The sequence below is a fragment of the Cetorhinus maximus genome, chromosome 6, assembly GCF_964194155.1.
Source record: "Cetorhinus maximus chromosome 6, sCetMax3.hap1.1, whole genome shotgun sequence".
Lineage (NCBI taxonomy): Eukaryota > Metazoa > Chordata > Chondrichthyes > Lamniformes > Cetorhinidae > Cetorhinus > Cetorhinus maximus.
The window spans coordinates 129,380,265-129,407,770 of NC_135884.1; the positions used below are offsets into that span (position 1 = coordinate 129,380,265).

Below are 27,506 nucleotides of genomic sequence, written 5' to 3' on the forward strand. Positions count from 1 at the left end.
ACCTCTTTGATTAAGCTCCTGGTCATCTGTTCTATTATCTCCTTATGTGCCTCAGTGTGATACTTTGTTCTATAATGGTCCTGTGATGCACCTTGGGATGTTTTATTACATCAAATGTGCTATATAAATATAAACTGTTGTTGTTGAAAAGCAGGCACAGCCATCTTATTGATGTAAAGAAATACCTGTTAAAAGTACTGTTAAAACGCTGCTTACATGCAGCTCTTTCATTTTATGAGTATTATCTAGTATGTGTAAAATAATTTAAATGGAGGGAACTATGATTATTAAACCATTTTAAAAGGGGTCCTTAAACCAACTACTGGCAGCTTCTTGTTTCTCAGGGTGACCGGCTTGGCCTCCCGTTGGCATCTCCTGCTTCTTGAGGCTGGGATTGGGCCTAGGTCCAGGCTGTGCGGGTAACTGGCCAGCGGTGCTCATGCATTTTGGAGTGGCTCCAGCACTGGCACACAGCGCAGTTTACTTTGCAGCTCTGGCAGCGGGTTGTGGCCCTGTTCCAGTTTTGTAGGAGTAGGCCCCAAGCATGCTGCATGCAGTCATACTGAATTTAAGAGTTTTTTATCAAGCATTTTTAGATGTGGTAATACAGTTTTTGTAAAGAGTTCTGACTTCTAACAAAATAAATAATTATATAATGAGGTTTATAAATCAATTGTCCATCTACATCATTGGTTTAAAAAAAGCTACCCATAATTTATATAGCAAATCTCTTGATGTTTATCGTCTGATTGTTTTTCTGTATGCTTTCAAAGGATGTGGGTGTCGCTGGTATGGTTAACATTTGTTGCCAATCCTCAAGTGCCCTTGAACTAAGCGGCTTGCTAGGCCATTTCAGAGGGTAGTTAGGAGTCAACCACATCGTTGTGGGTCTGGAGTCACATGTAGGCCAGAACAGGTAAGGACAGCAGGTTTCATTCCCTAAAGGGCATTAGTGAACCAGATTTGTTTTTATAACAATCAACCTTGGTTGTCATAGTCTAGCTTTATATTCCAGATTTATTAATTGAATTTAAATCCCACCAGCTGCCGTGGTGGGATTGGAACCCATGACCCTAGGCCTTTGGATTACTAGTTCAGTGATATTCCCACCACGACACCACCTCCCTTCTTTATGAAACGGTGGAGTAGGCATTTCTCATTGTGGACAGTGATGCTAGGGTAAAGGACTTCTCCTCGTGGCTGGAGAGGAACTTGGAGAGGGAGGGGGGATCCAGTTATCATGGTCCACTTGGGAACCAGCGACATACGACATGGGGCACTGGCATCAGTACTCAGGGAAGAGCGAGGTATTTTGTTGGGATGGGCTCCACATAAACCAGGTGGAATCAGTATTCTAGCCAATTGTATAACTAAGACTGTGGACAGGGCTTCAAACTAACGGGTGGGGTGGCAGCGGGGGGTGGGGAGGAGGGTTCAGATGAAGGGAGATTAGGAATCGAAAGAGAAAGATCGAGGCATCAGAACAGTGTAGCAATGTGGGCAAAGACAAGCAGGGTGGGATAGGAAGAGACAGAGAGTTTAACAAAAATTTTAGATTGGCAAATAAGGACTTTGCAGGGAATAAAAGTAAAAAATTGAAATTGAAGGTTCTTTATCTGAATGCACAAAGAATCTGAATTAAGATAGATGAACTAGTGTCACAAATAGATGTAAATGATTTAGATTTAATTACCATTACAGAGACATGGAGCAGGATTTTGAGGTCGGCAGGCCCGGGAGTGGCCGGGAAACAATCCGCCGCCCGCAATCGGCCCCTGACCGTGATTTCACGCTGGCGGGCCACTTAAGGCCCGCCCAGCGTGAAACGCAGCTCATCACTGGTCAGGAAGGACTGAACGGGGGCGGGGAGGACTGTCTGCCGCCAGGTCCAATGGCAACTCAGCAGCTGGTCTAAAAACAGCCCAGGCAGCCCCTGGAAGGCTGCCACGGAAGAATGTCTGTTGTGCGTTAACCGCACTCGACTCCATCACTCAAGTGATGGAGTCGAGTGCGGCTGGAGACGGTAGGTGGTAGGGCAGGTCAGGTGTGAACTCGGCAACCCGCTTTTCGGATGAGTGCCTCACCGTCCTGCTGGAGGAGGTGGCTGCCAGGAGGGACACCCTTGTCCCCAGAGATGGGAGGAGGAGACCAACGTACTTCACCAAGAGGGCAAGGGAGGAGGTGGCAGCACTAGTGAGCAGCCATGAGGTAGTGCAGCGCACATGGGTACAGTGCCAGAAGTGGTTCAATAACCTGCTGTGCTCAGGAATGGCGGGTACCATGTTGGCATGGATCAGTGTGCTGAAGTGTTAAGGTGTGGCCATCCCCCTGTGGACCTCAGGGGTGCTAGAGTCTGAGTGCCAACTGTCAATGACACCAGAGATTGTTAAGAGGGTGATCCCTGGCTGCTTGAACTGAGTGCTTAGCGGCTCAAGCCACGACTTGGATGTGTCCTTCAAGGTGTCCCTCAGCTCGGGTTGGCCAGGCTACAATGGTTTTGCAAGTAGAGAGTGGACTAATCAATGCTCCTCCTATCCTTTCAAGAGAAGACAAGCCATAACCAAGCAGAGAGGGCACCTACAGATGGAGGCCTGCCCAACCTTCTGCTGCTCAGCGGGTTTGAGCAGCATACCTTCGAGCTCGAGAGCCGGCACACTCCCCATGCAACCAGACGTGGAGAGGTGGAGGTGCCAGGCGAAGGTAAGAGCGCAGTGCACAGAGGTGAGAGTTTTGGATTGTGCAACCATTCTAGTGTAGTCTCTTCATTGATGGGATCCTTGTTCTCCCTTTTGGGTTCACTAGCACGCAATCGCTCTGTGGACCTGAAGGGCCACCCCTGATGCCAGAGGGCCACCGGGCTTCACTTGCACCTGCATCACACCTGCTGTCTGAAGTGGGCACCAGCGCAGATACTAGCACCTTGGTGGGCATTAGATTGGGAGCTAGAACATCAGTGCACATTGGTGGGGGCACTTCACACTCACTTGAGGTGCAGGCAGAGGCAGAGATTACCCAGGGTGCCAGCAGTCGAAGGACTGCTGGGGACCAGGACAATGCTCAGTCGAAGGCAGATGATGAACCTCTGGAGTTGTCCATTAGGCAGCAGATGCTGAATGTCCAGCGAGATGTGTGGGAGGATCTGGCGGAGATCCACGAGGGTATGCATGCCATGGTCTCCATAGTGGAGGAGTCCATGCAGACTGTGAGAACTGTGTTGACCCTCATGGCCGAGCGCACTGCCTCCTCCATTGAGAGTGGTGACTCTCATGGAGAGGCAGCTCTAGGGACAGAATGAGGAGTTCCTAGGGTTGCGCTTGGGCCTGCAAGCCCTCACACAGGCACTGACCTGAGGTGGTCAGTGTCAGTGAGGGAGATGGGTGGGGCATCCAGTACCCCAGCTAGGCGCCCGTCCATCAATGGTGAGCAGGGAGGTCCAGAGTGACCTCACATTGGCGCACGAGCTGCTTGTCATCTCTACGGGCTTCTCTCAGGGTGCTCTGGGTGATGGCGGCAGCACCTCCGCCCCTCCACCTGTAACCGTGGCATCTGATGAGGCTGCAGTGACTGGGGAGATGCCAGCCTTGGCACTGGCTGCTCCCTCCCAGGCAGGACCAGCATAGGCTCCACTGGCGAGAGGACGACCGCCAAGGTCATCAAGGCCAACCAGCAGGCTGCCTCCAATGCCGGTGCCAATGAGAGGGGGGCACCAAGGCGTAGCACTCGCAAACTTAAGTTGAAGGCACCATGAGCACAATAGGGACAGTTCACGGATGATTTTCTGTTCATTTACATTTGCTTTATCTTTACTGGTCTGGGAATGAAAACCAGAGAAGGTTATGTAATTTTTTTTGGATTGTCAAAATGAGATCAATTTTGTTTTTGTTGTAATGGCCTGAGTATGCTTCACATTTTATTTTCTTGGTGCAGAGTATGCCAGTATGTAATGCTGGACATGGTGGCTATTAACTTTATTGCATAGGTACCGAGTCGATTTTGGGTTCAAATGAAAGGGTCATTTCAGACACTGGGATGGAGGCAGCAGCCCTGGCATGAGGTGGAAGCAGATCTTCGGCAGCCAAGCTGAAGGAGCATTGGATCAAGGCATCCCTGCTGTCCCTGCCTCCCTGGAGGTTATCGAGGTCTGCCTCCATGCCCTCAGCGTTCTCACCATGCTCCTCTTCTGACTCACTGCTGGACTCATCATCTGTGGCCTGTGCAGCTGCGTCAAAATCCTCTTCCTCCAGTGGGTCCCCCTTGCCTGTGCAAGATTGTGGAGAGCGCAGCATGCAACCACTATCAGTGACACTCGCACTAGTGAGTATTGTAGTGCCCTGAACGGTCCAGGGTTCAGAAGCGCATCTTGAGAAGACATATGGTCCTCTCTATCACCACCTCTGCGGTGGCATGACTCATACTGTAACACTTCTCCGCCTCTGTTCTTGGGTGGCAGAGAGGCATCATGAGCCACCTCTTCAACGGATTGCCCTTGTCACCCAGCAGTCATCCATCCAATCAGGCTGGAGCACTGAAGAGCCTTGGCACCTGACAGTGTCTCAGGATATAAACGTCATGGGAACTGCCAGGGTGCCTTGTACAGATTTGCAGATTCTGCATCCTGTGATCACACACTACCTGCACGTTCATGGAGTGGAAGCCCTTCCTGTTGACGAAGGCACCTGGCTGACCTGCTGGCATCTTGATAGCCACATGTGTGCAGTTGATTGCACCCTGGGCGCAGGGGAAGCCAACAATCGCTGTGAAGCCTCTGGCTCGCTCAGCCTGGCTGGCCTCATCCTTACTACAAAGAATAATGGTTAGTACCCACCTGAACAAAGCTTCTGGCACCAGCTTGACGCAACTATGGACAGCTGATTGGGAGACTCCACACTGACCCCTGGAAATAGCTGGCATAGAAGCTGAGGGCCACTGTGACCTTCAGAAAAACTGGCATGAGGTGTCTACCCACACATTCGGAGCTGATATCAGGTCCAATCATCCGACAAATGGAGGTCACTGTCTTCCTTTAGAAGGAGAGCCTCCTTCGGCATTGCACCTCAGACATATTGAGGTAGCTGCATTGCCGTCTGTACACTGGCAGCAGGATAGTGGCATCTACTGCGGTCCCTTCCACCTTGGACTTTCTGCTGGCCCTGTGCCCCTTGTGCCTGCGCCTCTCCTCCCACAGGTCGCTCCCCTGGAAGCTGCATTGGGACACCTGGTCTCCTCTCCCTTCTGTCCCTCTTTTGCTCCTCAGAGGAGGTGCCACCAGCAGAGACCACAATCCCCATTACCATGGTAACAGAAGGCTGTCTGATTCCTGGAAGGGTCCACATGGGCTGAACCCTCCAGGAACCTTGGAGGCACCAAGGAGTCCTGAAATGAAGCTTGGAAATGTGAAGAATGAAGCCCCAAACAGAGATGAAGCCACCAAGTACCAATATGTCACCAGCAGCAAACTATGTACCAAACTCCCCACTACTGACACTGGCAACGCTGCTCACCCCTTTTATCTCACCCGTGGATGAGGTTTTTGAAAATGCCGGCTGGTCGCCTACCCATTTGGTCCGTGCTACGAGCATTAAATCGCACGGGCAACAAAAAATCGCAATCAATTGGCTTTTTAATGGCCTGAAGTGGCCTCTTAATGGCGAGCACAGCTCCAGCACCCACTCACACCCGCCGACCAAAATATCGTGTGAGTACACGGTGACATCGGGATGCTCACCTGACGTCATCGCATGCTATTTTACGCTCGATCAGGTCGGGCGTGTGCCCATCCGCAGGACATAAAATTCTGCCCATTGTTACAAGATGATCAAGGTTGGGAAGTAAATATTTCAGGGTGAACAATATTTCGGAAAGACAAACAGAATGGCAAAGGAGGTGGGGTAGCCCTGATAGTAAAAAATGACATAAGGACATAAGTGAGAAACAATCTAGCCTCAGAAGATCATGAAGTAGAATCAGAATGGGTGGAAATTAGGAATAGAGTTGGAGTAGTTTATAAGCCCCCTTAGCAGTAGTTATACCATTGGACAGAGCATTAAACAAGAAATTATTGGAGATTGTAACAAAGGAAATGTATTAATTGTGGGGGATTTTAATCTTCATATAGGCTGGTACAACCAAATTGGCAAGAATGGTCTAGAAGATGAGTTTGTAAAAGGTTCTCATGACAGTTTCTCGGAACAATACACTGTGGAACCGACCGGGGATAAAGCTTAGATCTAGTATTGTATAACGAAACAAGGTTAATTAGTAATGACGTAGTGAAAGATCCACTGGAAAATAGTGATCATAATATCAATGAATTCCATGTTAAGTTTGAAAGTTACATACTCCAATTGCAAACAAGAATCTTAAACTTAAATATAGCCAATTACAGATCTATGATGGGAGAACTGGCTAAGGTTAATTGAGTAAATAGGCTAAAAGGTATGGAGGTAAATGAACACTGGGAAACATTTATAGGAACAATTCAAAATCTTCAACATAGGCTGGGATTTTCCACTTCCGCCGCGGTGGGCATCATGGCAGGTGGGAACAGAAATTAACGCCCGAGTGAAAATATTAGTTTCACATCGGCGGGAAAACAGGTTCCGATCGTTCGTTCCTGGCTTCAGGGGCAGTGCACATTTCCTGCTATGCCACGTTGGGTACGTCAACTTAATACATTTGAATATCATGCATACTCATTATAATGGCTGCTCACCAGAATCAACCCCCACACTGGATCAACAGGCCACGTCGGCATCAAATTAGACTGACGTGTTTCACAACCATATATAAGCAACGTGCACCTGGCGACCTGCACTTTGCTTGTCGAGGTTCATTCGCCAACCTTGCATTGCGCAGCACTCATGGCACTTAAACTCAGCACCAGGCTTCGCAGGTAGCATCACATCGCTTTCCGGGGTTATTACAGGCAAAGCTCTACCTACCAGATTGGCAGTAAGACTTGTAATGTGCTGCAGGGCAAGGGCTCGACTGGGGGTGAGGGTGGAGGAAACAGTGGCAAAGGTTGCACTCAGTCACATGACTAGGGGAGTGCAGAGTGGAAGCGTCCTCTGGGCCAGAATGGGGAATAGTGTTTTACAGAGAGACATAAACGAGTTGGGGACAGAGGGAAGATGGTGGAGTGAAAGAGCATTTCAGTTTACATTGCTGACCTTGCAAAGACTGTCCTTGTCCCAGTCCAGGGAAGGGGAAGGCATGTCAATCCAATGTTAATTGTTGTTAGCAGAGCATGGTCATAACATCAGGCATGTCGGTCTGGGGGTTTTCTGATATAATACTGAGCTGCAGATGGCACACTCACAGCCAGGAGAGGCCTCTGCAGACTATAGCTGGGGAAAAGATAGTGTAGGGACATTCGAAGGCCTCATGGGGGGTTCTCTATACTTCACTGTGCAATAGGCCTCAAGATGAGGAGATATAAGGTCCACATGGGGCATAGGCACATCCACCTGAATCAAGGGTTACATAAGAAATAGGAGCAGAAGTATGCCATTCGGCCTCTCAAGCCTGCCCCGCCATTCAATAAGATCATGGTTGATCTGCCTCAGGCCTCAACTCTTCTTTCGTGCCAGCTCCACATTGCCCTCAGCTCCCTGATACTTCAAAAATCTATATACCTCCTCTTTAAATACTTTCAGTGATCTAGTCTCCACAACTCTCCGGGAGTAGAGAATTCCAGACACTCACTACTCTCTGAGAGAAGAAATTCCTTCGCATCTGTTTTAAATGAGTGTCCTCTTATTCTGTAACCATGTCCCCTAGTTCGAGATTCAGCCAAGGGGTAATACAGAGATATCCACCACAATCACAATGGGATCAAGGATTGGAGGGGGAGGCTTGACAGGTATTGGAGGGAGGGAAACCTGAACAGTATGATCCTCAGGACGATGGGAGGGATTTCCAAGCTGGTCTGGTAGTAAGACCTCAGCACCGTCTTGCAACCTGAAGCAACGGCGTAGTACAAAATTAAACTGAAGAAAAACTCTGCTAGTGAGGACTCTGAAGGCTGTTTGAATGAGCAGTGCAATGGACTGGGGGTGCGTATAAAGGGGCACCCAACTGAACTGTGTATACCCAAATGAGGACCGATGCACAGTTGAGATACGTTAGGAGTCTTTCAATGACAATGCAGGAAATTAGGAGAGTGAAGCAATGATGCGCATTCATGTGAGGCTAATCCAGAATAGTGGCACTAATCAATCTCTTTGCATTAACCCATTGTTCCCCAGCATGGAAATTCCCCAAAGTGATAAGGCGGTCAGGAGCAATTGAGCAATTGATCAAGCTGCAAATGCTTGTAAAAATCAGGAGCTCAGAATTTTGGCGCTGGCAGGTTCACACATGAGAAGCTTCAGCTACCCCACAAATGATCTCAGTTCCTCACTAAACATGAGTTCCTCAAGTATATTCCAAAGAGCGTGGTCTTAGATTTTTTTTTTCCATTTTCATTCGTGCGATGTGGGTGTCACTGGCTAAGCCAGCATTTATTGTCCATCCCTAATTGTCCTTGAAAAGGTGGTGGTGAGCTGCCTTTTTGAACTGCTGGAGTCCATGTGGTGGTAGGTACAGCCACAGTGCTATTAGGGAGGGAATTCCAGGATTTTGATCCAGCAACAGTGAGGGAACGGAGTGCAGTGAATGAGGATTCCAGTGCCTGGCCAGAAAGCAGCACATCCAAGTGCCTAGCCAAAGCAATCTCATAGCAGTCAGGCATGTAAAGTGGTTGTGGGGGTGGGGGGGGGTGGAAGGGAGAGGGAGGAACACCTTGAAACATACCTTGCACTGGCCAGCATCTCAGTGGTGAATAGGTGTCGATGCTGGAACCAAGCCCTTGAACCCATAGTCACTCACCAGTCATCAACAGAAATAGGACTTTTGGAGGCTCATGTTGGCTCATGCCTTTTTCTCATTGATGCTGCAGAGAGGAGACCTTCAGGAAGATGGAGGCTGGATTTATTGCTGCCTGCATAATTGCATACAGGCAGGAGAGAAGGCAGAGAAGATTGCGATGGCAGCACCACGCTCACCAAAGGGAGTAGCTTTACCCTCATGAGCTAGGGACAATAGGGGCCCCTCCTGGCACAGAAGATGAGGCTCACAGAAACATCGTGCATAGGTGGCTCTCAAGACCAAGGGTGTACAGAACACGCATGTCTTTTCTGCAGATAAATGAGAGATAATGTTACCGGCACCACCACATGTCCAGGGATCTGGTATTTCATACCTGCCACATTCTACAGGAGTTGATGTCATGGGGACTCGAAGGACATCCATTGCCAGTGCCTCTGAAAGTCACTGCCACTCTTAACTTCTACGCAGGTGCATCTTTCCACGGCTCCACTGGGGACCTCTGCAGGATCTCTCAAGCTTCCACCCAGAAGTGCATACAGGAGGTAAGTGACAACTTTTGCCAAAGCCCCAATTACATTGACTTCACGAGAAATCAAGCAAGCCAGGACCCCAGAGCACTGGGCTTTTCTGCGATACCCGGATTCCCACAGGTGCAGGGTGCCATTGACTGCACTCATGTGGCTATCAAAGCTCACTGGCAATAGGCACTCCAATACTCCAATTCCACTTGCTCAATGTGCAGCTGTTCTGCGACCACAAGAAACAAATCATTCAGGTTTACACAGGATACCCAGGAAGCTGCCACAACTCATACATCTTGAGTAGATTGCAGATCCCAGACTTCAAGGGACCACACAGGATCCAGGGGTGGCTCCTCGATGACAAAGGGTACCTGCAAAGGATGTGGCTGATGACGCCTATGCAGCAGCCACAAAATCCAGCTGAAAGAAAGTACAATGATGCTCATACCGTTACCCAAACATTGGTGGCGCATACCATTGGCAACTTTAAGATGCAATTCTGATGCCTTGACAGATCTGGCGGAGCACTCCACTATACTCCCCAGAGGTTCTCATGGGTCATCGTGGCTTGCTGCGCATTGCACACTCTGCCATTGCAAAGGTGGACAGGGGGAAGGACTTGCCAGATGCTGAGGAGCTGCATTTCTCTTCCTATGAGGAGACTGAAAAAGATGAGGGCTATGAGGTCAAGGAAGCCAAGGATGCAGGGGTAGGGGCCATAGCACAAGCCAGATGAGGCAGGTGTACACATGAGAGCTTCATAGCCACCAGATTCCAGGAGCAGGATGACGAGTTGTAATGAGTATCCTCTTGGACAAATGCAGTCCATCATGGGCCCACATAGACACCAGCATTGCTGTCCCTCTCATTTCAACTATGCACTTCAATCTGAGAGTAAGTATTCACACATTAAGCTCACCATTGTCTTGTTTCTTTGAAGGATGATGAAGCCTCAGGACATGTGTGCTTGCTGAGATGAGGTGCTAACTGGAGGAGGGCATTCGGCATCCCCAATATCCTGGGGGTTACCATTGACCAGAAACTGGACTGGACCAACCATATAAATACTTTGGCTACAAGAGCAGGTCAGAGGCTAGGAATCCTGCGATGAATAACACACCTCCTGACTCCCCAAAGCCTGTCCACCATCTACAAGGCACAAGTCAGGAGTGTGATGGAATACTTCCCACTTGCCTGGATGAGTGCAGCTCCAACAACATTGACAACATCCAGGATAAAGCAGCCTGCTTCATTGGCACACCTTCCACAAACATTTACTCCCTCCACCACCAACGAACAGTGGCAGCAGTGTGTATCATCTACAAGATGCACTGCAGAAGCTCCTTAGGCAGCACCTTCCAAACCCATGACCACTACCATCTAGAAGGACAAGGGTAGCAGGTACATGGGAACACCATCACCTGGAAGTTCCTCTCCAAGCCACTCACCATCCTGACTTGGAAATATATCGCCATTTCTTCACTGTCGCTGGGTTAAAATCCTGGAACTCCCTCCCTAACGGCACTGTGGTGTACCTACACCACAAGGACTGCAACTGTTTAAGAAGGCAGCTCACCACCACCTTCTCAAGGGCAATTAGGGATGGGCAATAAATATTGGCCTAGCCAGTGACGCCCACATCCCATAAATGAATTTTTAAAAAATGTCAGAAGGTGCTGCCTCTCCAAGCATCTCTCCAGCATCCCAGTCGCTATGGCAGCCTAGTAGAAACAGGATCTGCTCCACAATCCTCAGTGGACCTGTAGCTGCATGCCTTCAGTCTGACAAAGCTCCTCAAGGAGATCCATCTCCAGCAACTGCACAATGCATTCTGTGCAACCTCAATGGTGATACCAATAGGTCACATTTGGACCAAGGCAGCTGAGGAGGTTCCACAGGGTTAGTCCATTTTGAGATCACTCAGTCCACTGTATCATCTTCTTCTCCATCAGACTGACATCCAGCAATCTGTGAGGGGTGTTGGCCTGCATTTATCCTCACCTTTCTATGGATGTGGACCACCTGAGGGTGACGATTTTCACACACTTGCCTACCAGACATTAAAGTGCCTCCTCTTTAACAAAACAATCTGCCCTCATAGCCAGCCCTGGTTCTTGCGAACTCCAAAATGCAAAGACACCATGAAGCCCTTAAGGTCACACTTCATTGATAATAAAAAGCACACTTCAGCTTCACTACATTCTTACTCCTATCCCATTTTTCTGCTCAGCATTGTCTAAAGCTACCATATGCACTTCCAGAGCATGCTCAAAGGCTCCATTGACCGCCAGATATCACCATTTGGATTTATCATCACTGACCTTGGCGAGTGTTTAGGTGAGAGGAACGCTATGCAGAACATATGACACAGTGCAGCATCTCTACATTGTGATGAAAGCCTTATGGCCGCAATACAGGCAACTACAAGGTGAGAAATGCTCAAGGTTATAGGTTCGAGCGCCAGGACAATACTGTAGCTGCGAAGGACAGAGTTCCGGCACACTGAGGTGGCAAGGTGCTCACACTTATTGGTGAGCTTAGCAGATGTACACTCAAGAGAGTCAGCAACGCGCTAGGCAGACAGGAGCGCACAAGTTTTGAGTATGGGGTCATAGATTGAAAAACCTGCCACATGACAGAGCACATGAATTTCCAGGGTATATTACCCTTCTCCATGCATTAAAACATCTCTCCTTGTACACTACACCTTCACCTTTCAATAATGCAGATGAGACGGGTGAACACCTCAGCCTCAATCTTACACAGCTAAGAATGAACATGACGTGACATGACCCAGCAAGGCATGTGAACGATAAGTGGCGGGGAGGGACCATGGTGTCACACCTGATTGACAACAACACAGTTCATCATAAAGAGACATACACAAGAGATGTGAAATGGGTGCAATTCTATTTACACTGGTGAAAATTATATACATGTGGTTAACAACCAGGCCACAGTCATGCCCTTAATATTTCTTAATTTTCTTAACCCTACCGCTATGTCTTGGTGCATCACCGACATCCACAGCGGAGGTGGAGGCAGCCTGCTGATGACTACGCCCTGTTGTCTGTGATGCATTTGGCGGGCATCCCCCAGATAGCTGAGACTTAGAGGGCCCCGGCCTGCCTTGAGTCTCCTGCTGCAAGGCAAGTACACCATCCTCGGCCTGTGGAGCTGAAGCTGATGGGAAGAGGGGATTGGGATCGGCTGGACGATCCCGAAGTCACTTGGGTGGATGGCCCCGGGGGTCCAGCTACTGCTCTTCATCCCTATAGGTGCCCGAGGGCCCCTGACTGACTCCTTGAGGAGAATGGGCAGCTAGAGTGAGATCGAGTTGCTCCACCCACTTTCGCACAGCCACTGAAGAATGTCCCCAATGCCTACACCGAAGAAGTGCAACTCCCAGCGCAATGCAGGACCTATGTCCTGGACCAAGGTCTCCATGGTGACCACCATCCTACCAATGTTGACCTCAGTGCATTGGATGCCAGCGCTATCACCTCAGGCTGAGCATGGATGGACTCCTCCATTGTACGTTGAGATCTGAGGAATGCAGCTGACAACCCTTCCTGATGTTCCCGTGATTGTTCCTGCAGTTCAACCAACTGAGTTAGGACCAAGTCCAGAGACTCCTCATCTGACTCGGACTCAGCTGAATCCTGGCCTCCAGCAGTTCTTCGAGTGTCTCTGTCTCCACCTGCTATGGACCAGATTTTGTGCTGTGCTTACCAGATTGTGACCCCAAGGCTGCTCTAGAACTAGGTCCCACCGAGGTGTGTCTCGCCCCGCTGGTGGAGGGTGTGGGTGAGCACTGTGATGGGTCCTCTATGGTGCTATCCTCTAGTTCTCCATCCGAGGTGTCCTTGCTGCTGGAGATCAGGACCTGGCTTCTTGATGCCCTCAGGCACTTTCCAGAATGCCTAAGAAGGAAAGTAGGGATAATTAGTGCATAGCAGGTGACCGGAAGACACAACAATGCACTCACAATATTGCTGTCAGAGGGATGAGCTGGTGCAGGGCTCTCACGTGGATATGCGCTGCCAACCTCATCATTGCCACAGGCACAGTCCCGGCCCTCTTCGTCCTACGTGATAGCATGCCCCTCACAGGGAGTGAGGGCCTTAATTTCTGCCATTCCAACCCTGGTCTGGGACCTCTCCCTCCTATTGTGTGTGACCTCGTCCTGCATAAAGATAAATGGAGCTTGTGGCAGGACGCATGCCAAGGCAGATGATAAAGATGCCTGCCTTGTGCAGATGGTGAGTGGAGCCATGTATGTGATGAGGACGCGAGCTGCACAGGATATGAGCCCAGATGGAGATGTGAAGGAATGTGTGAAAGTGTGTGTGGTGATGGGTCCTTGAGCAGGCAGTGTGTGAGATCCCTGTGGAGTGTCATCCTGCGAATGCCAGATGGCTTGCAAGTGTGAAAGTTGAGAGTGATGAGATAGTTGACTTACCCTGGCGCAACAGATAAGATCATTCATCCTCTTTCTGCACTGGATAGCTGACCTCTTCTGTGGGGCGCTAGCGCTGACCACTGGTGCCACTGCCTCCCTAGCTGGAGTGGTGAGATTGGTGGACATCCTCCAGCCATGACAGGGTAGAAGACATCTCAACAGGCCTCGGCGGCATCCAGCAAGTGGCCCAGCGAGGCTTACTAAATTTTGAAGCAGCATGCTTCTTCCCTTTGGGGGTCATGTCTTCCGTGGAGTGGTCCTGGGCTGCAGACATTGAGAAGGCTGTGCGCAGATTCATTTTAAATATGGTGCCTGGAGCAAAGATCCACTGAGGTCACGGCAGGGTGGGCGAATCCGAGGCCATCCATCGCAATCCGACGTGTTTCCTGCTGATGCATAATTAAGGAGGCAGGAAGAGGACAACAGAGCGAAAACCCGCCATTGTGCCCGGTGGGAAAAATGCTGCTTTTCACACCCGCCAGCGCATTTAGTGCACAGAAAGGAAAATCCCAACCAAAAATACACTCCAAGTGAGAAAGGCCCATCCATGGCTCCCTCGGGAAGTATCTGATTAAAAGAAGAGGCTTACAATGTTGGAAAAAAATAGTAGGAAGTTTGAGGATTGGGAGTATTTTAAAAGCAGCAGAGGGCCACCAAAAGGTTGATAAAAAGGGGAAAAATAGCATAAAAGAGTAAACTAGCCCAGAAATAACCTTTGCATTTTTCATCAAACCTCATCCAAGGGCAGGATGAACTTTACATTATAAAATAAAATAAATATTTGTGGATAGTATTTTTAACAGCTATATTTTCAGGTGATCGATTGTGATGCATGTTTCCCGACCGATCCCAGGCCCGCTACTCATGCGCGCCCACCAAAGGTAAATTTCAGGCCTTGGAGCCTGTCTGCACTACATCACCTCTTCATTGGTAATGGCTGGCTTGTGCAGCAGCTTTTTGGCAGAGAGTGTTTAGGCAGCTTTTTCACTCTCCGTTTATTATCAGTGGTAATTGTTAACTTTTGAGTTGGTTAGGAGGCGAACAGCAATGGCAACTGCACTAACTTTTGGCACCTCATGTGGGGACAGTGAGGCAGCGCCAAGCCAGGGAACCAAGTTCCCATGCTGGAATGTGAGAATCTGGGTTTTGTGTTGTTTCTCGTCATCACATTAATTTGCCTTTGCCTAGGGAATCCATGAGTGTTGTTCCTGTATCTGGGTCTTGAGTGACATTAAACTCTACAAGAAGTCTCTCTCTCAGCTAAGGAATTAATGACAACCTACACATGGTCTCAATATGTGTGCGCTAGTTCATTGAGAACTTGCCAGCTAGTAGTCGACTGAATGCCCAAAATTGACCTCCCTGTCAGATAAACACAAAAGTATCAAACTTGTCTCTAATGTAAAAACACGTAAAACTGCCAAGCCTGGGTGGGCATCATTCGTTTCTGATATTATTGATACATTAATTTGATATAAGTTGCTGTTTCAAGCACTCAAAAAGGGGATGTCTACTGCAGTTTGAAATGATTGTCAAATTTTCATTAAAAGAAACTGGTGTAGTCTAGGTGGTTCAAGTTTATCGAGAAAGAAAGTTTTGGGTATATAAAATTGAACATTGACAAAACCTGTTTGTCCAGCAATACTGATATTTGGATTTGGGATAATTTTGAAATGATAAAATGTCAGGTGCAAAATAACAGGTAATTTTTGTAAAACAAAAGGTAGCCGAAAGTAAAAAAATCAACAACAGAATGTGTGAACAACTGGGACCAAGTGGGAAAATTTAATCTATATTTTTTATCTCTAATATTGTATTGGCCAGTAAAGTTCCTCCAGGATTCATGAATGAGATAGAATGGGAATTAATAGGATGTGTAAAATAGAATGAGAATTAATTAAGGATAGTAGAGGGAGGAAAATGACATCATCAAATGGGGATTCTTTTCTAAAATAATTTTTAGTTGAATTGGAATAAATCATCTGGGCACAATTAGCAAAAGATATCAATCTGGTATCAATATACGTTCTAGCAAAAGTCAGGAAAACATAGATAAGGCTAGTAAATTGGTAGTTTGCATCCTTGCCTATGAAGTTTCTTTAAGAAAACCGTATTTGGTAGTCTGGCCACTACCTGAGACATCAGGACCATGCAGAAAGAGATGAGCAAAGACATTCAAATGGACACCCGTGGCCCATCCTCCTCCAACCCCATTTCACCGCAACCCCCACCCGGAACCTTTTGGTAAGATCACCTGAATGTCCAAGAATGGCTTGTAAGAGATGTCATGTTTGGCATGGTATTGGGATACTAGTTTTATGTATGCAGATGTAATTTATTACAATGAGCAAATAACATCTGGAAATGTATTGTGAATTTGCACTGAAGAACAGATCCTAGATATGCTTAGTTGCTTAATGAAAAGCACAACATGAAATGATTAAAGTGGCTTAACAAAGTGAGATGTTTTAAATCATCAAGGCACAGATACATTCTCCATCACGATACCAACTTTTAAACAATCAGGATAAACCTCAACACACTGGTACCTGTGAGAGGGATTGAAATTGAAGTTGAAGCAAAGAGGGTCATACAGTTTGGATTGGGAGAATTGAGGGCTAATGAGAAATAATACTTAGAAAGAATTATCCACATAATGGGTATGGGTAAAGGGAAAACTGGAGAATGGCTGGGCCATGTAATTCAGCAAAGTTCCCTATTTAGTGGGAAATAGGACATTTGCATACTTCCTCTTTTCGTGTCCACGGACAGTCTATACATGGCCCAGCCAGAACTGGACACATTTTTGTGCCTTGCTGTTGAATTCAGCAAGATCTGCAACAGTGCAGGGTTCCTCTAGTGATAGACATTGCAGGAGATGTTGCATAGTCTGTGGCTCAGTTCCATATTCACAAGTTGTCGGGCAGGTTGTATATCCCCATTTGCTTAGTGACACCTTTGAACGACCTACACCAGTCCTAAATCTGTTAAGGCACTTCCAGGTTGCCCAGTTGCAATTAACTCCTGGGGGAAGGCTTTCACCTGGTAGAATTTCCATCGCTGGGGGTTGTTCAAGACTGGCGAGCCGGTCTTTCCACAAGGCGATGCGGGCTTCAGATGGGGTTGATTGTAATGGAAGCTCATGAAGCTCTTCCTTGACTTTAGGCGGCTGGATGTAGGTGTATGACCATGTAGAGGGTGCCTCTCATCTGATGTTTGACGGAATCGCTCTTTCTTGCTGGCTACCGTTCTTCTTATATCAGGGGGAGTGATACCCGCCAGGATATATAGGCTGTTGGTGTTTGTTGGTTTTAAACAACCTGTGATAAGTCGGCAGCTCGCATTCAGAACGGCATCCATCTCCTTAGCATGAGTAGATCTTTCCCATGCAGGGCAGGCGTATTCGGCAGTGGAATAGCAAAGAGCAAGTGCACTGGTTCGCAATGTTTTCAAGCTTGCTCCGCATTTTGTGTTAGTGAGCTTATTCAGGATGTTATTTCGTGCGCTCACTTTTGCCTTTGTCTTTTCGATGTGGTTCTTGAAAGTGAGGCATCTGTCAAGGGTGACTCCTAAATAGATAGGGTGTTCGCAATGCCTCAGTGTTGCTCCACACCAGGTTACTTTAAGCTGGCGTTTGGCTTCACAGTTTCTGAGGTGGAATGCACAAACTTGCGTCTTTGATGGGTTTGCGCGAAGGTGGTTTTCTTCAAAATAGGATGTTAGTCCCTCCAGGGCCTCAGAAAGCGTTTTCTCCATGGTGTTAAAATCAGTGATTTGGGCAGTGACACATAAGTCATCAGCATATATAAAATGGCGTGTGACACCGTCTATAGGTTGGTCATTCGTGTAGATGTTGTACAGCAGCGATGCAAGCATGCTTCCCTGAGGAAGACCATTCTTCTGAATACGCCACCTGCTGCGCTTCCCACCTAGTTCAACATAGAACCGGCGATTCTGAAGCATGCTTTCTAACAGCTCTGTTAAGTGAATATCTTTTGTCATCTCTAGAATTTTGCAAAGGAGACGTCTATGGTTCACTGTATCATATGCTGCTGACAGGCCTACAAAAACAGCACCTGTTATCATCCCTTGCTCAAAACCATCTTCGATATGTTGTGTGAGGTTGAGCAGTTGGCTTGTTGTTAATTTGCTGGGGCGGAAACCTGCTTGCTCTGGAATGATCTTCTCATCTACATTTGGTGCTATCCTATTGAGTATCAGGCGTTCAAACAGCTTATTGGTGTGGCAAAGCAGTGAAATATGCCGAAAACTCTTAGGATCTGAGGGATCTTTTCCGGGCTTTAATAGTGCTATTACATATGCCTTCTGCCAAATATTAGGTAGCTTGTGTGTTGCCAAACAGTGGTTGAACAATTGTAGGAGCCATTTCTTTGCTTGCTGTCCAAAATGCTTTATCTGCTCCGTTGCTATGTTGTCAAGACCAATTGCTTTCCCGTGTTTTAGACTAGATATACCAGTTTCCAGCTCTTCCATGGTGCATGGTCCAGTGAAGCCAGGTTCATCGCTGTACTTCTTCCTATCTAGTTGTGCTCTTGGTTGTTTCTTGTTGATTTTTCCATTTAGGAGCAACTGGTGTGCAACTTGGTTAGCAGACACATTTGGATGTTGGGCAGTTTTCTTGGGATCACCTCTAAGTTTGCGTATGAGAGACCATGCCTTCTTGCTGTTTTTTGTAAGATCTGTTGTCTCTATCAAGGTGTCCCAGGTGTTTTGACACTCTTGAGAGATACTTAACATCACCCTCTCACCGGTAGATATTGTTTCCTCTGAGAAGGGGTCAGATTCAAACATTGAGACATACTCCCAGTAGAGTTCAGCATTCTCCTTGGTGAGACCAGAGATGTAGTGTGCTCTACAACCTCAGGGGATCTTCCTTCTGGCTGTTTTCTGGACAGCTTTTGCAAACAGGTTGTAGTGCTCAGGTAATGGTTTAATGCATTTAACCTTACGGTCAAGTGCTCGTGTGAACCCGTTCCAATTGGCTTTCTTGAAGTTGAAGCGCCTTTTGAATGGTACGACGGTTGGTAACACTGCTGCATTTACCTGGATACCAATATGTTGTGTCTGTGGTATTGGGTCTGTGACAAGCTTCTTGCAGAGGCCAGCGATGTCGTTGCTGACAATGGCAAGATCTGGGTTATAACTACACTTCCAGCGGGCACTGTGGAAGGAGGCTGGCAATTTAGGATCGTGGATGAGAGTAAGCTGGTTAGCATCCTTCCATTCTTCGACTGCTTCTCCGTCGTTGTTAGACTCCTTGTACCTCCATTGGGTACTGTGGCTATTAAAGTCTCCAATGATGATCTGTGCTTTACTGTGCAGGTTGGGTACAGGGTTAGAGAAGCTGAAATCTGTGCCAGGTGGCTTGTACACTGTGGTCACTACTACTTTGCTCAGCTCTACAGTTAGAATTTCGATGTTGTCCTCCTCTGTTTTAGAAGTAGCTTCTACAACTGAACCAGCTCTAACAAATACAGCACTGCCATATTGTCGATGAAGTCTTTCAATAACCAGGAACATTCCTGGTATTTTTGGGGTATTTGCATACTGGTAAGTAGGGATGCTCTCCAGCTGTTGGGGCTGGGCATGTTTATTGGGGCAGAGGCAAAGGGTGTTTTATTCAGTTTCTGGCTGTGCTATATTTGAGTGAGCTTGTTGCCAACATAGGGTACCTCCTTGACAAAACACAAGACAATAAATCTGAAACAGGATTGGAAATGAGGCTGCGTGCCAGTTAATGAAAGAGGAATGCTACAAGATACAGATTTGCAACACCATCACCTGCAGCAAAGTTCTTGTGGGCCCATTCATGATCACACTTTACAGAACATTACTCACAGCAGCTCCATAAACTTCACTTCTCCATAATGGAAAATCATTAAAAGAACTGCAATCTCAACAACAAAAACAACTTTATTTATTTGGTGCCTTTAACATAATAAAACTCCCAAAGTGCTTCACAGGGGCATTATCAATAAAATTTAACACCAAGCCACATAAGGAGAAACTAGGGCAGCTTGGTCAAAGGGATAGGTTTAAGGAGCATCTTCAAGGCAGAAAGAGATTGGGAGGCAGAGAGGTGAATGGAGAGAATTCTAGTGCTTAGAGCTTTGACTAAACTGTAGACATAGTCATCAATGGGGGACTAATTAAAAGCAGGGATGCTCAAGAGGCCAGAATTTGAGGAGATGCAGATATCTTGGAGGATCATAGTGCTAGAGGAGATTAGATAGGGAGGTGCAAGACCATGGACGGATTTGAACACAGGGTTGAGAATTTTAAAATCGAAGTGCTGCTTAACAATGTAGGTCAGCGGGCACAGGGGTGACAGGATAACAGGACATGGTGCAAATTAGGATATGGACAGCAGAGTTTTGTTTCCACACCCTCCTATTTCTCATCTATATGCTGCCACTTGGTGACATCATTGCAAGTGATTTTCTAGCTGCAGTTAGACAGCTAAAAATGTAACCAGGCAAAGCCAGTCCCACCACGCTGGCTGACAGTGGAGAGGTGTTGGGGGAGGATGGTGTGGTGAACCATGTCAAAGGCTGCAGACATGTCAAGAAAGACAAGGCGAGACAGTTTACCTATCTATATCTCAATTTCTCTATACATAGCTTAGTCATACCCCAGATTTAAAATTGACATTCAAAATGGCTAAAGACCATTATGACCTTGCAATTTCAGAGGAACATTTCTTGCTCATATTGGGCTGACTCACTGATAGCATTCTGACGGTTATCATTAGCTGTAAAAAGGTTTCTCACAACATGCAGCTGTGAAATGCATTCAAATTCAAATAACTGCTCGAGTCTGTACCAGACCTAGAAAATACCAAGCAGAACATGACATAAGAATTAGGAACAGGAGTCGCTCATTTTGCCCTTTGAGCCTGCTCTGCCATTCAATAAGATCATAGCTGATATTCTGTCTCAATTTCACCTTCCTACCCTATCCCATATGCCTTAATATCCAATTATCTAAAAATCTGTTTCATTTCCTATAACAGTGACTACATTGGAAAAGTACTTCATTGGCTGTAAAGTATTTCAAGACATCCATGAAAAGTGCTACATAAATACAAGCCTTTTCCTTTTCTTTTGAATATAGTCAACAACTTAGCATCCACAGCCCTCTGGAGTAGAGAATTCCAAAGTTCCAAAGCCCTTGGAGGGAAATATAATTTCGCCTCAACAGTCCTAATTAGTCAACGCATTATTCTGAGACTGTGCCAGCCAGGGGAATCATCCTGCTAGCATCGACCCTATCATATCTCTTAAGAGTTTTATATTTCAATGAGATCCCAACTCATTCTTTTAAATTCTAGGGAATACAGGCCTAGTCTATCAATCGTTCCTCATAGGACAATCCCCTCAACCCAGGAATCAGTCTACAAAACCTCTGTTTCACTCCATCCAGGTAAATATATCCTTTCTTAGGTAGGGAGGCGAAAGCTGTACACAGTACCCCAGGTGTGGTCTCACCAAGGCCCCATATAATTGTAGTAAGTATTCCCCCTCACAAACATAGCGTGATAAGAATTTACAATAGCTTCATGTACACTCTTGAAAATGCAATAAATGCCGAAATTATTAAATGCAGTAAAATGCAGAAAACTTTAGTGCTGGTTGATTTTAATCCAGATCTGCGTTTGTAGTCGTGCTTTCTGTACTCAAGTTGACAAGTTTAGTGAACATGAGAAAGACCATTCTGCCCATCCACACTCTTATCAATGTCGACAGGTCCTAACGTACATCCCCCTACCCCCACCCCCACACCCGTCAACAGCAACAATAATAAATATTAAATCGATCTGATTTTTATTTCGAGCATTCCTAAGAAAGTATGCACATTTATAAAATAAACTTAGAGATCCAAAGTTACTGCTAACTAGGCCAATGGTCTATCCCTGGGTTAAAATAAATCTCTCACCATGACTCCTGTAGGCAACCAAAAGCGGCGGGATGTACGTGAGCAGCAAAACTATCAACAAGAACAGCGTGGCTTTGGTGAAAATGCTTGTTCTGTAACGAATTAGCGACGGGTGGGAATAAATTTCATAGATGGCCATTTTTTAACGAAGCCTTTCGGGAAACCGCCAATCTTCTTTAAGGTTGGTGCCAGGTTACCATAGCTTCCCCCAGGCAACGGACGCCAGACTGCAAGCGAGAGTGGTGGGCGGGCCTGTTGTGACTGACAGTAACATTGGCCAACCACAGGACGCCGGTGCCCCCCGTCACACACCCACCCACCCCGTCCATCCAATCAGAGTGAGAGGGGGGCGGGATTCCTCCTCCTGCAGAGCCTGGGCTTGCTCTTCCAGAACCACGCAATGGTGAGGGCACAAAGGAGCGAGGGCCGTTGGCCTGGGTTAGCCGACTTGCGGTCGGTGCGGAGTTGCGCGGGAGGGCGCCGCCTCTCTCCTGTTAGCGCACAGCATGTTCGTGGGGAACCTGGTGCTAAACCTGGTTCTGGCTCAGGGTTTCGTAGGTAGCAGAGCAGCTATCTCGTTGCGATCTATTGAAAGTCATCCCTCCAGCCAAACTTTTGTCTGCACCCAGTGCACAAATCTCTCTCTCGCTACACCCCATACGACCACCCTTTGCCTCCTATCAAGGTCGCTCCTCGCGGAGAGGACGCGCTCTCCGGAGGGTTGGGGACGTGTGGGGTGTGGTTGAGGGGTGGCACAGAGGTGGACGCTGGAGCTCCTCGCGGGAGGACTCCGCCACCTCTGACAGGACCATGCCACGTCCTTCCTCGGGAGGACACGTCGCCGTGCGAAAATTCCTCCTGTGCTTCCTGGCCAGTTGCAGTTCGGGGACTTTGCCGGTCGGTTGTTCTTCTTCCGTCTGAGGGCCAGAGTGGTACCTGGGGTCATCACCCTGGCCAGGTGTTCGGCTGCAGGTACTTGTCCATTACCCCCCTACTCTGCCTCCTTCTCCTCTACCCCCTCAAGTTTGTCCAGTTAATGATTTACCATGTCAGAAAGCAAAAGGGGCGCTGGTTCCTTGGTTAACCATTCCCACCCACCCGCCCCAAACTTTCCTCCCGTGGTCAATGAGTTCCCCTCAAAGAGGAAGCGGAAAAACAACAAAGTGCTGAGTTCGTCAGTTGTCCTCTTAACTGGCTCTGTTAATGAATTGGCCCTTCAACTGCATGCGCCAGTTGGCTTAAATGAGTGTCGGTGGGCTTAATAGGCGCCGAGGGGGAGCATTTGGAGTCGGCGGCCAGCTGAGGTGGGAGCCTTTGCCGGCCAGCATCAAGTATGTGCAGCTAAGCCGATGGCTGGCTGAGGGGCTAAGTCTGGAGCTGGAGACATGGTTAACCAAAAGGACTTGTTGGTGTGATTGAGAGGTGGTTAATGAGTTGTCCCTTCAACTGTCAGCACCAGTTGGCATCAATGAGTGTCAGTGGGCTTAATATGCGCCAAGGGGGTGGATTTGGGGCGGGTGGCCACCCAGTGGTGGCCTTTCTAGGCGTGAGAGTGCAGATTGAGTCGGTGTTGAGGGAAGGACATCTTTTGAAGGGAGGGTTCGGTTTGGAGGTGGGTTTCTGGGTGTAGGCTTAGGAATATGGTCACAGTTAGGGGTGGGGTTAGGGTTAAGGGTAGGGGCCTGGTTAGGGTTAGTGGCAGGCTGAGAGGCATCATCATGTAAACAGTGGCTGAGAGGGTGGATCTGGGGCCCGTGGCCTGCCTGCGTGTTGCCTTTCCCAGCTGGTGAGTGCAGGTCGAGTTGATGGCGAACTAGGAAACTACCTCTGGGTGAATTGTTGCTGAGGGGGTGGATCTGGGGCCCATGGCCAGCCAGGGTGTCGCTTTTCCCGCCAGGTGAGTGCAGGTTGAGTCGCTGGTGGGCTGTGAGGTACCTCCAAATGAATTGTTATCGAGGGGGTGGATCTGGGGTCCATGGCCAGCCTGGACGTCACCTTTGCCGGCTGGTGAGTGCAGGTTGAGTTGCTGGTGGGCTGAGAGGCTACCTCTGGATGAATTGTTGTCGAGGGGATGGATCTGGGGCCCTTGGCCAGCCTGCGGGTCACCTGTGCCAGCTGGTGAATACATCTTGAGTTGGTGGCGGGCTGAGAGGCTACCTCCGGGTGAATTGTTGCCGAAGGGTTGCACTTGGAGCCCTTGGCCGGCCTGGGGCCCGCCTTTTCCAGCTGGTGAGTGCAGGTTTTGTCACTGGTGGGCTGAGAGACAAAGTCTGGGCGGCCGTGGCCGAGGGGTGGATTTAGGGCCCATGGCCAGCCCAGGTGTCGCCTTTCCCGTCATGCGAGTGCAGTCGGTGGCGGGCTGAGAGGCTGCCTCCGGGTGAATTGTTGCCGACGGGGTGGATCTGGGTCCCGTGGCCGCTTGGGTGTCACTTTTGACCGGCTGGTGAGTGCAGGTTGAGTCACTGGCGGGCTGAGAGGCTACCTCCAGGTGAATTGTTGCTGAGGGGGGTGGATCTAGGGCCCTTGGCCGGCCTGGTGGTCGCTTTTGCCGGCTGGTGAGTGCAGTTCTAGTCGGTAGCGGGCTGTGAGGCCACATTCAGGCGACCTGTGGCCGAGGCGATGGATCTGTGGCCCTTGGTCGGCCTGTTGGTTGCCTTTGCCAGCTGGTGAGTGCAGTTCTAGTTGGTGGCGGGCTGAGAGGCCAGGTCCTGGCGACCTGTGTCGTAGGGGGTGGATCTGGTGCCCTTGGCCAGCCTGATGGTCACCTTTTCCAGCTGGTGAGTGCAGATTGAGTCACTGGCGGCCTGAGAGGCTACCTCTGAATGAATTGTTGCCGATGGGGTGGATCTGCGGCCCTTGGGTGGATGCCTTTGCCGGCTGGTGAGTGTAGATTGAGTTGCTGGTGGGCTGAGAGACTACCTCCAGGTGAATTGTTGCCGAGGGGTTGCACTTGGGACGCATAGCCAACCTGAGGGCCGCCTTTCCCGGCATGCAAGTGCAGGTCTATGCGGTGGTGGTCTGAGGGGCCAGGTTCGGGCAGCCTGTGGCTGAGGGGGTGGATTTGTGGCCTGTGGCCAACCTGGGCGTCACCTTTCCCGACTTGCAACTGCAGGTCGAGTCGGTGTTGTGGGAGGGCTTCCTTAGGACGGAGGATTAGGGTTAGAGGTAGGTTGACGGGCAGGAGAAATCATTCACTTGTAAGCAGGCACATCACGAGGCAAGAAATGTCAGGAACAGCTAAAAAGTGTGAAATAAGTCACCAAAATCTGCACAAGCAATTCCTGAGATGAAAGTGAGAAAGGAGAAGCAGGTAACCAGTTAGCAGGCAGATTATCCAGCTAGAAAGGTCAGAAATGTCAAAGAGTATGAAATCAGCGCCAAAACTATCGACCTGAAGCCGCTGAGGCCAAGGGAGAGGAACGATTTCCCAAAAGAACCAATCGGATGGAGATAAATCCAAAAGCACTTGCCAGGTTTTGGTGCCACTTTCTCGGCAGGACTACCGCACGGCCTCCCACTGAATTGACACCTGCATATGTTGTACCTGGAGGTTGGCGGGGTAAATGCAAATTAGTAGGAGGTGGCAAATTGAGATTCGGTCGACAGTGCCAAGTGTCTTCTCAAGCCTCCAGGTCTGCAGGGATGCCTAACTGACCTTTAGACCCTTTCGGGTGGGAAGATTTTTTGAATTTTGCCCATTTTTCCGTCTTTTGGTCAGGCTTAAACAGCGGCAGCCTGACATCCTGGGGATCGCTTGCCCTCGCGTGAGGGACTGGATTTGCCCCGGTTCGAGCACCACAAAGGGCCCGAAGCCGGCTGGGAAGGTGGCCCAGGCGGTGGAAAGCATTAACCAAAACCAAGGCTTGGTCCCTGGCCGTGGGACAGAGCCCAGAACCGGTTGAACGGCGACCCAAAGGCCCTGGGGGGCTGGCAGAGAGTCAAGGTACGGGGCCAGCGAAATGGCTAACCAAAAGAACTTGGCAGCAGACGAAGAGGTTAAGTCCTAGCTTGGTGAAATACTTAACCAAAAAAGGACAGGGTGGCAGGCTGAGAGGCTAAGCCCCGACCCGACGAAATGGTTAACCGCCGAGGGAAATGCACTTTAGGGTGCATTGGCATGCCGAGGGAAGGTGCTCATGGGTCCGGGAAAGGCAAAGTCCCAGCTCAAACGGAAGTGGATGGGAACAGATCTGATCCACCTCCCGGGCCTGCATTCAAGGTATCCCCGCTAAGGGAAGCGAATCACCCCCACGGAATGCGTTTGTTGGCTTGGCACTTCTGCAGCTAGTTAATGAGTTTCCCTCAGAAGTCCCGATGAAGAAATGAAAAGAGCGATTTGCGGGGATTTGGGGCCTCTTCCTCGGAAGGACTACCGCATGGCCTCCCGCTGAAATAACACTTGTGTTTGTTGTACCTGGAGGTTGGCGGGGTACCTGGAGATTTTCGGGGACATGATTTTCTTAACATTTTCTAACAGCAGTTGCACTTTCAAAATGCGACTTCAGAAGAGGCTCTCATTTTCAAATAAAATACATTCTAAAGAGCTCCCGGAAGTCCTGCATGAGGATTTAATGGCAATTTTGGCAAACTTTCCGAATTCCGTTGTTGACCTGAAATATCACCCAGGGTCCAGGTCAGTGGTAACCCCGGTAATGAAGAGGCAAAAAGACAGACAAGTGAAAAAAAAACACAATGTGTCACCTGGCGGGGCACTTAATGATGAATAATTAAAGTCTGTTTTCCTCTGAACAGTGGGTATGCCCAGAACCGAGTTGTGTAAAGGCGATTCACGCCAGCTGGCTGCAAGTTCCACGCGAGTGCCAAAAGCCTTTGCCCCACCTTGAGCGAGGCCACACTGCTGACTCATAGGTCCACCCATTTCACCGTCGTGTGCCGCGGGCAGGGCGGGGTGGTGGGGGGTAGCTTTACAATCGATTTGACGGTTTGTGTCCAACGCGGGAGGGCCCTCTGCGGGTCAGCGTGCTGGTGTTCAGGCTGAGCGGTTGACCCTCCCATTCTGTCCCCATTGTCAGACAGACATCGGCGGTGAGTGGGTGCTGTGCTCCTACTCTGCGTGATAATGCCTTGTGAGGCCGAGGTGCTGAAAATGTAATCAATCAGTGGCCTTACTGAAGTCGCGGAATAGGGGCCGCCAGTCCACCACCTCAGCAAGTTTGGCTTTCCGATTGCACTCTTGCATGTCCCGTTCCTCTGCCTAAACATTCGATTTCTCTGGCAAAGAATAAAAGGGGTACACGGTCCCTGTGCGCGTGCGTCCTTTGATTGACGGTAACCATTTGTTGCACCGAAGAGAAAAAGAGAATTGAACCCAGCACCAACCTCCCATGTGCCTCTGTCTGTGAGACAGTCCCAGCCAGGAGTCGTCACCTCAAGGCTCTTTGCAGCTATTGAATGCCCACCAATCCCCCCGAGCAGGTTCATGGCCTTGCCCGGCTGCCTTACATCCTGTCACAAGTGGCAAGTGTACAAAGGAAGCACACCGCGAAATATGACGGTGGCATCTTTCGAATATATTTTGCGGATTGACTCGTGAATTAGAGCAAAGTGGCAGCACTTTCCCAACGACAGTGTGCTCTGAAGAGGTGCAAGAGTGTCCCCTTTGCCAATGGACGGTTGGCAGCTAGTCTTACCTGGCAAGGAGAGACAGAGGGGGGAAGTGTCCACTGCCTTGCACTCAC

At 48.8% G+C, this 27,506-nt stretch overlaps 1 protein-coding gene across 2 annotated transcripts in view; it reads right to left on the reverse strand.

Moving 5' to 3' along the window:
• Positions 1 to 22,168, reverse strand: part of tmem231 (transmembrane protein 231) — a 64,378-nt gene extending 42,210 nt beyond the window's left edge. Inside the window, exon 1 of one of the 2 annotated variants that reach the window (XM_078544529.1) lies at positions 21,808 to 22,168. In XM_078544529.1, coding sequence (XP_078400655.1) covers positions 21,808 to 21,946 — 139 coding nt within the window. In that variant the 5' untranslated portion in view covers positions 21,947 to 22,168. The remainder of the gene's footprint in view (positions 1 to 21,807) is intronic. The other variant, XM_078544528.1, reaches the window with a different exon arrangement.
• Positions 22,169 to 27,506: the final 5,338 nt, after the last annotated feature.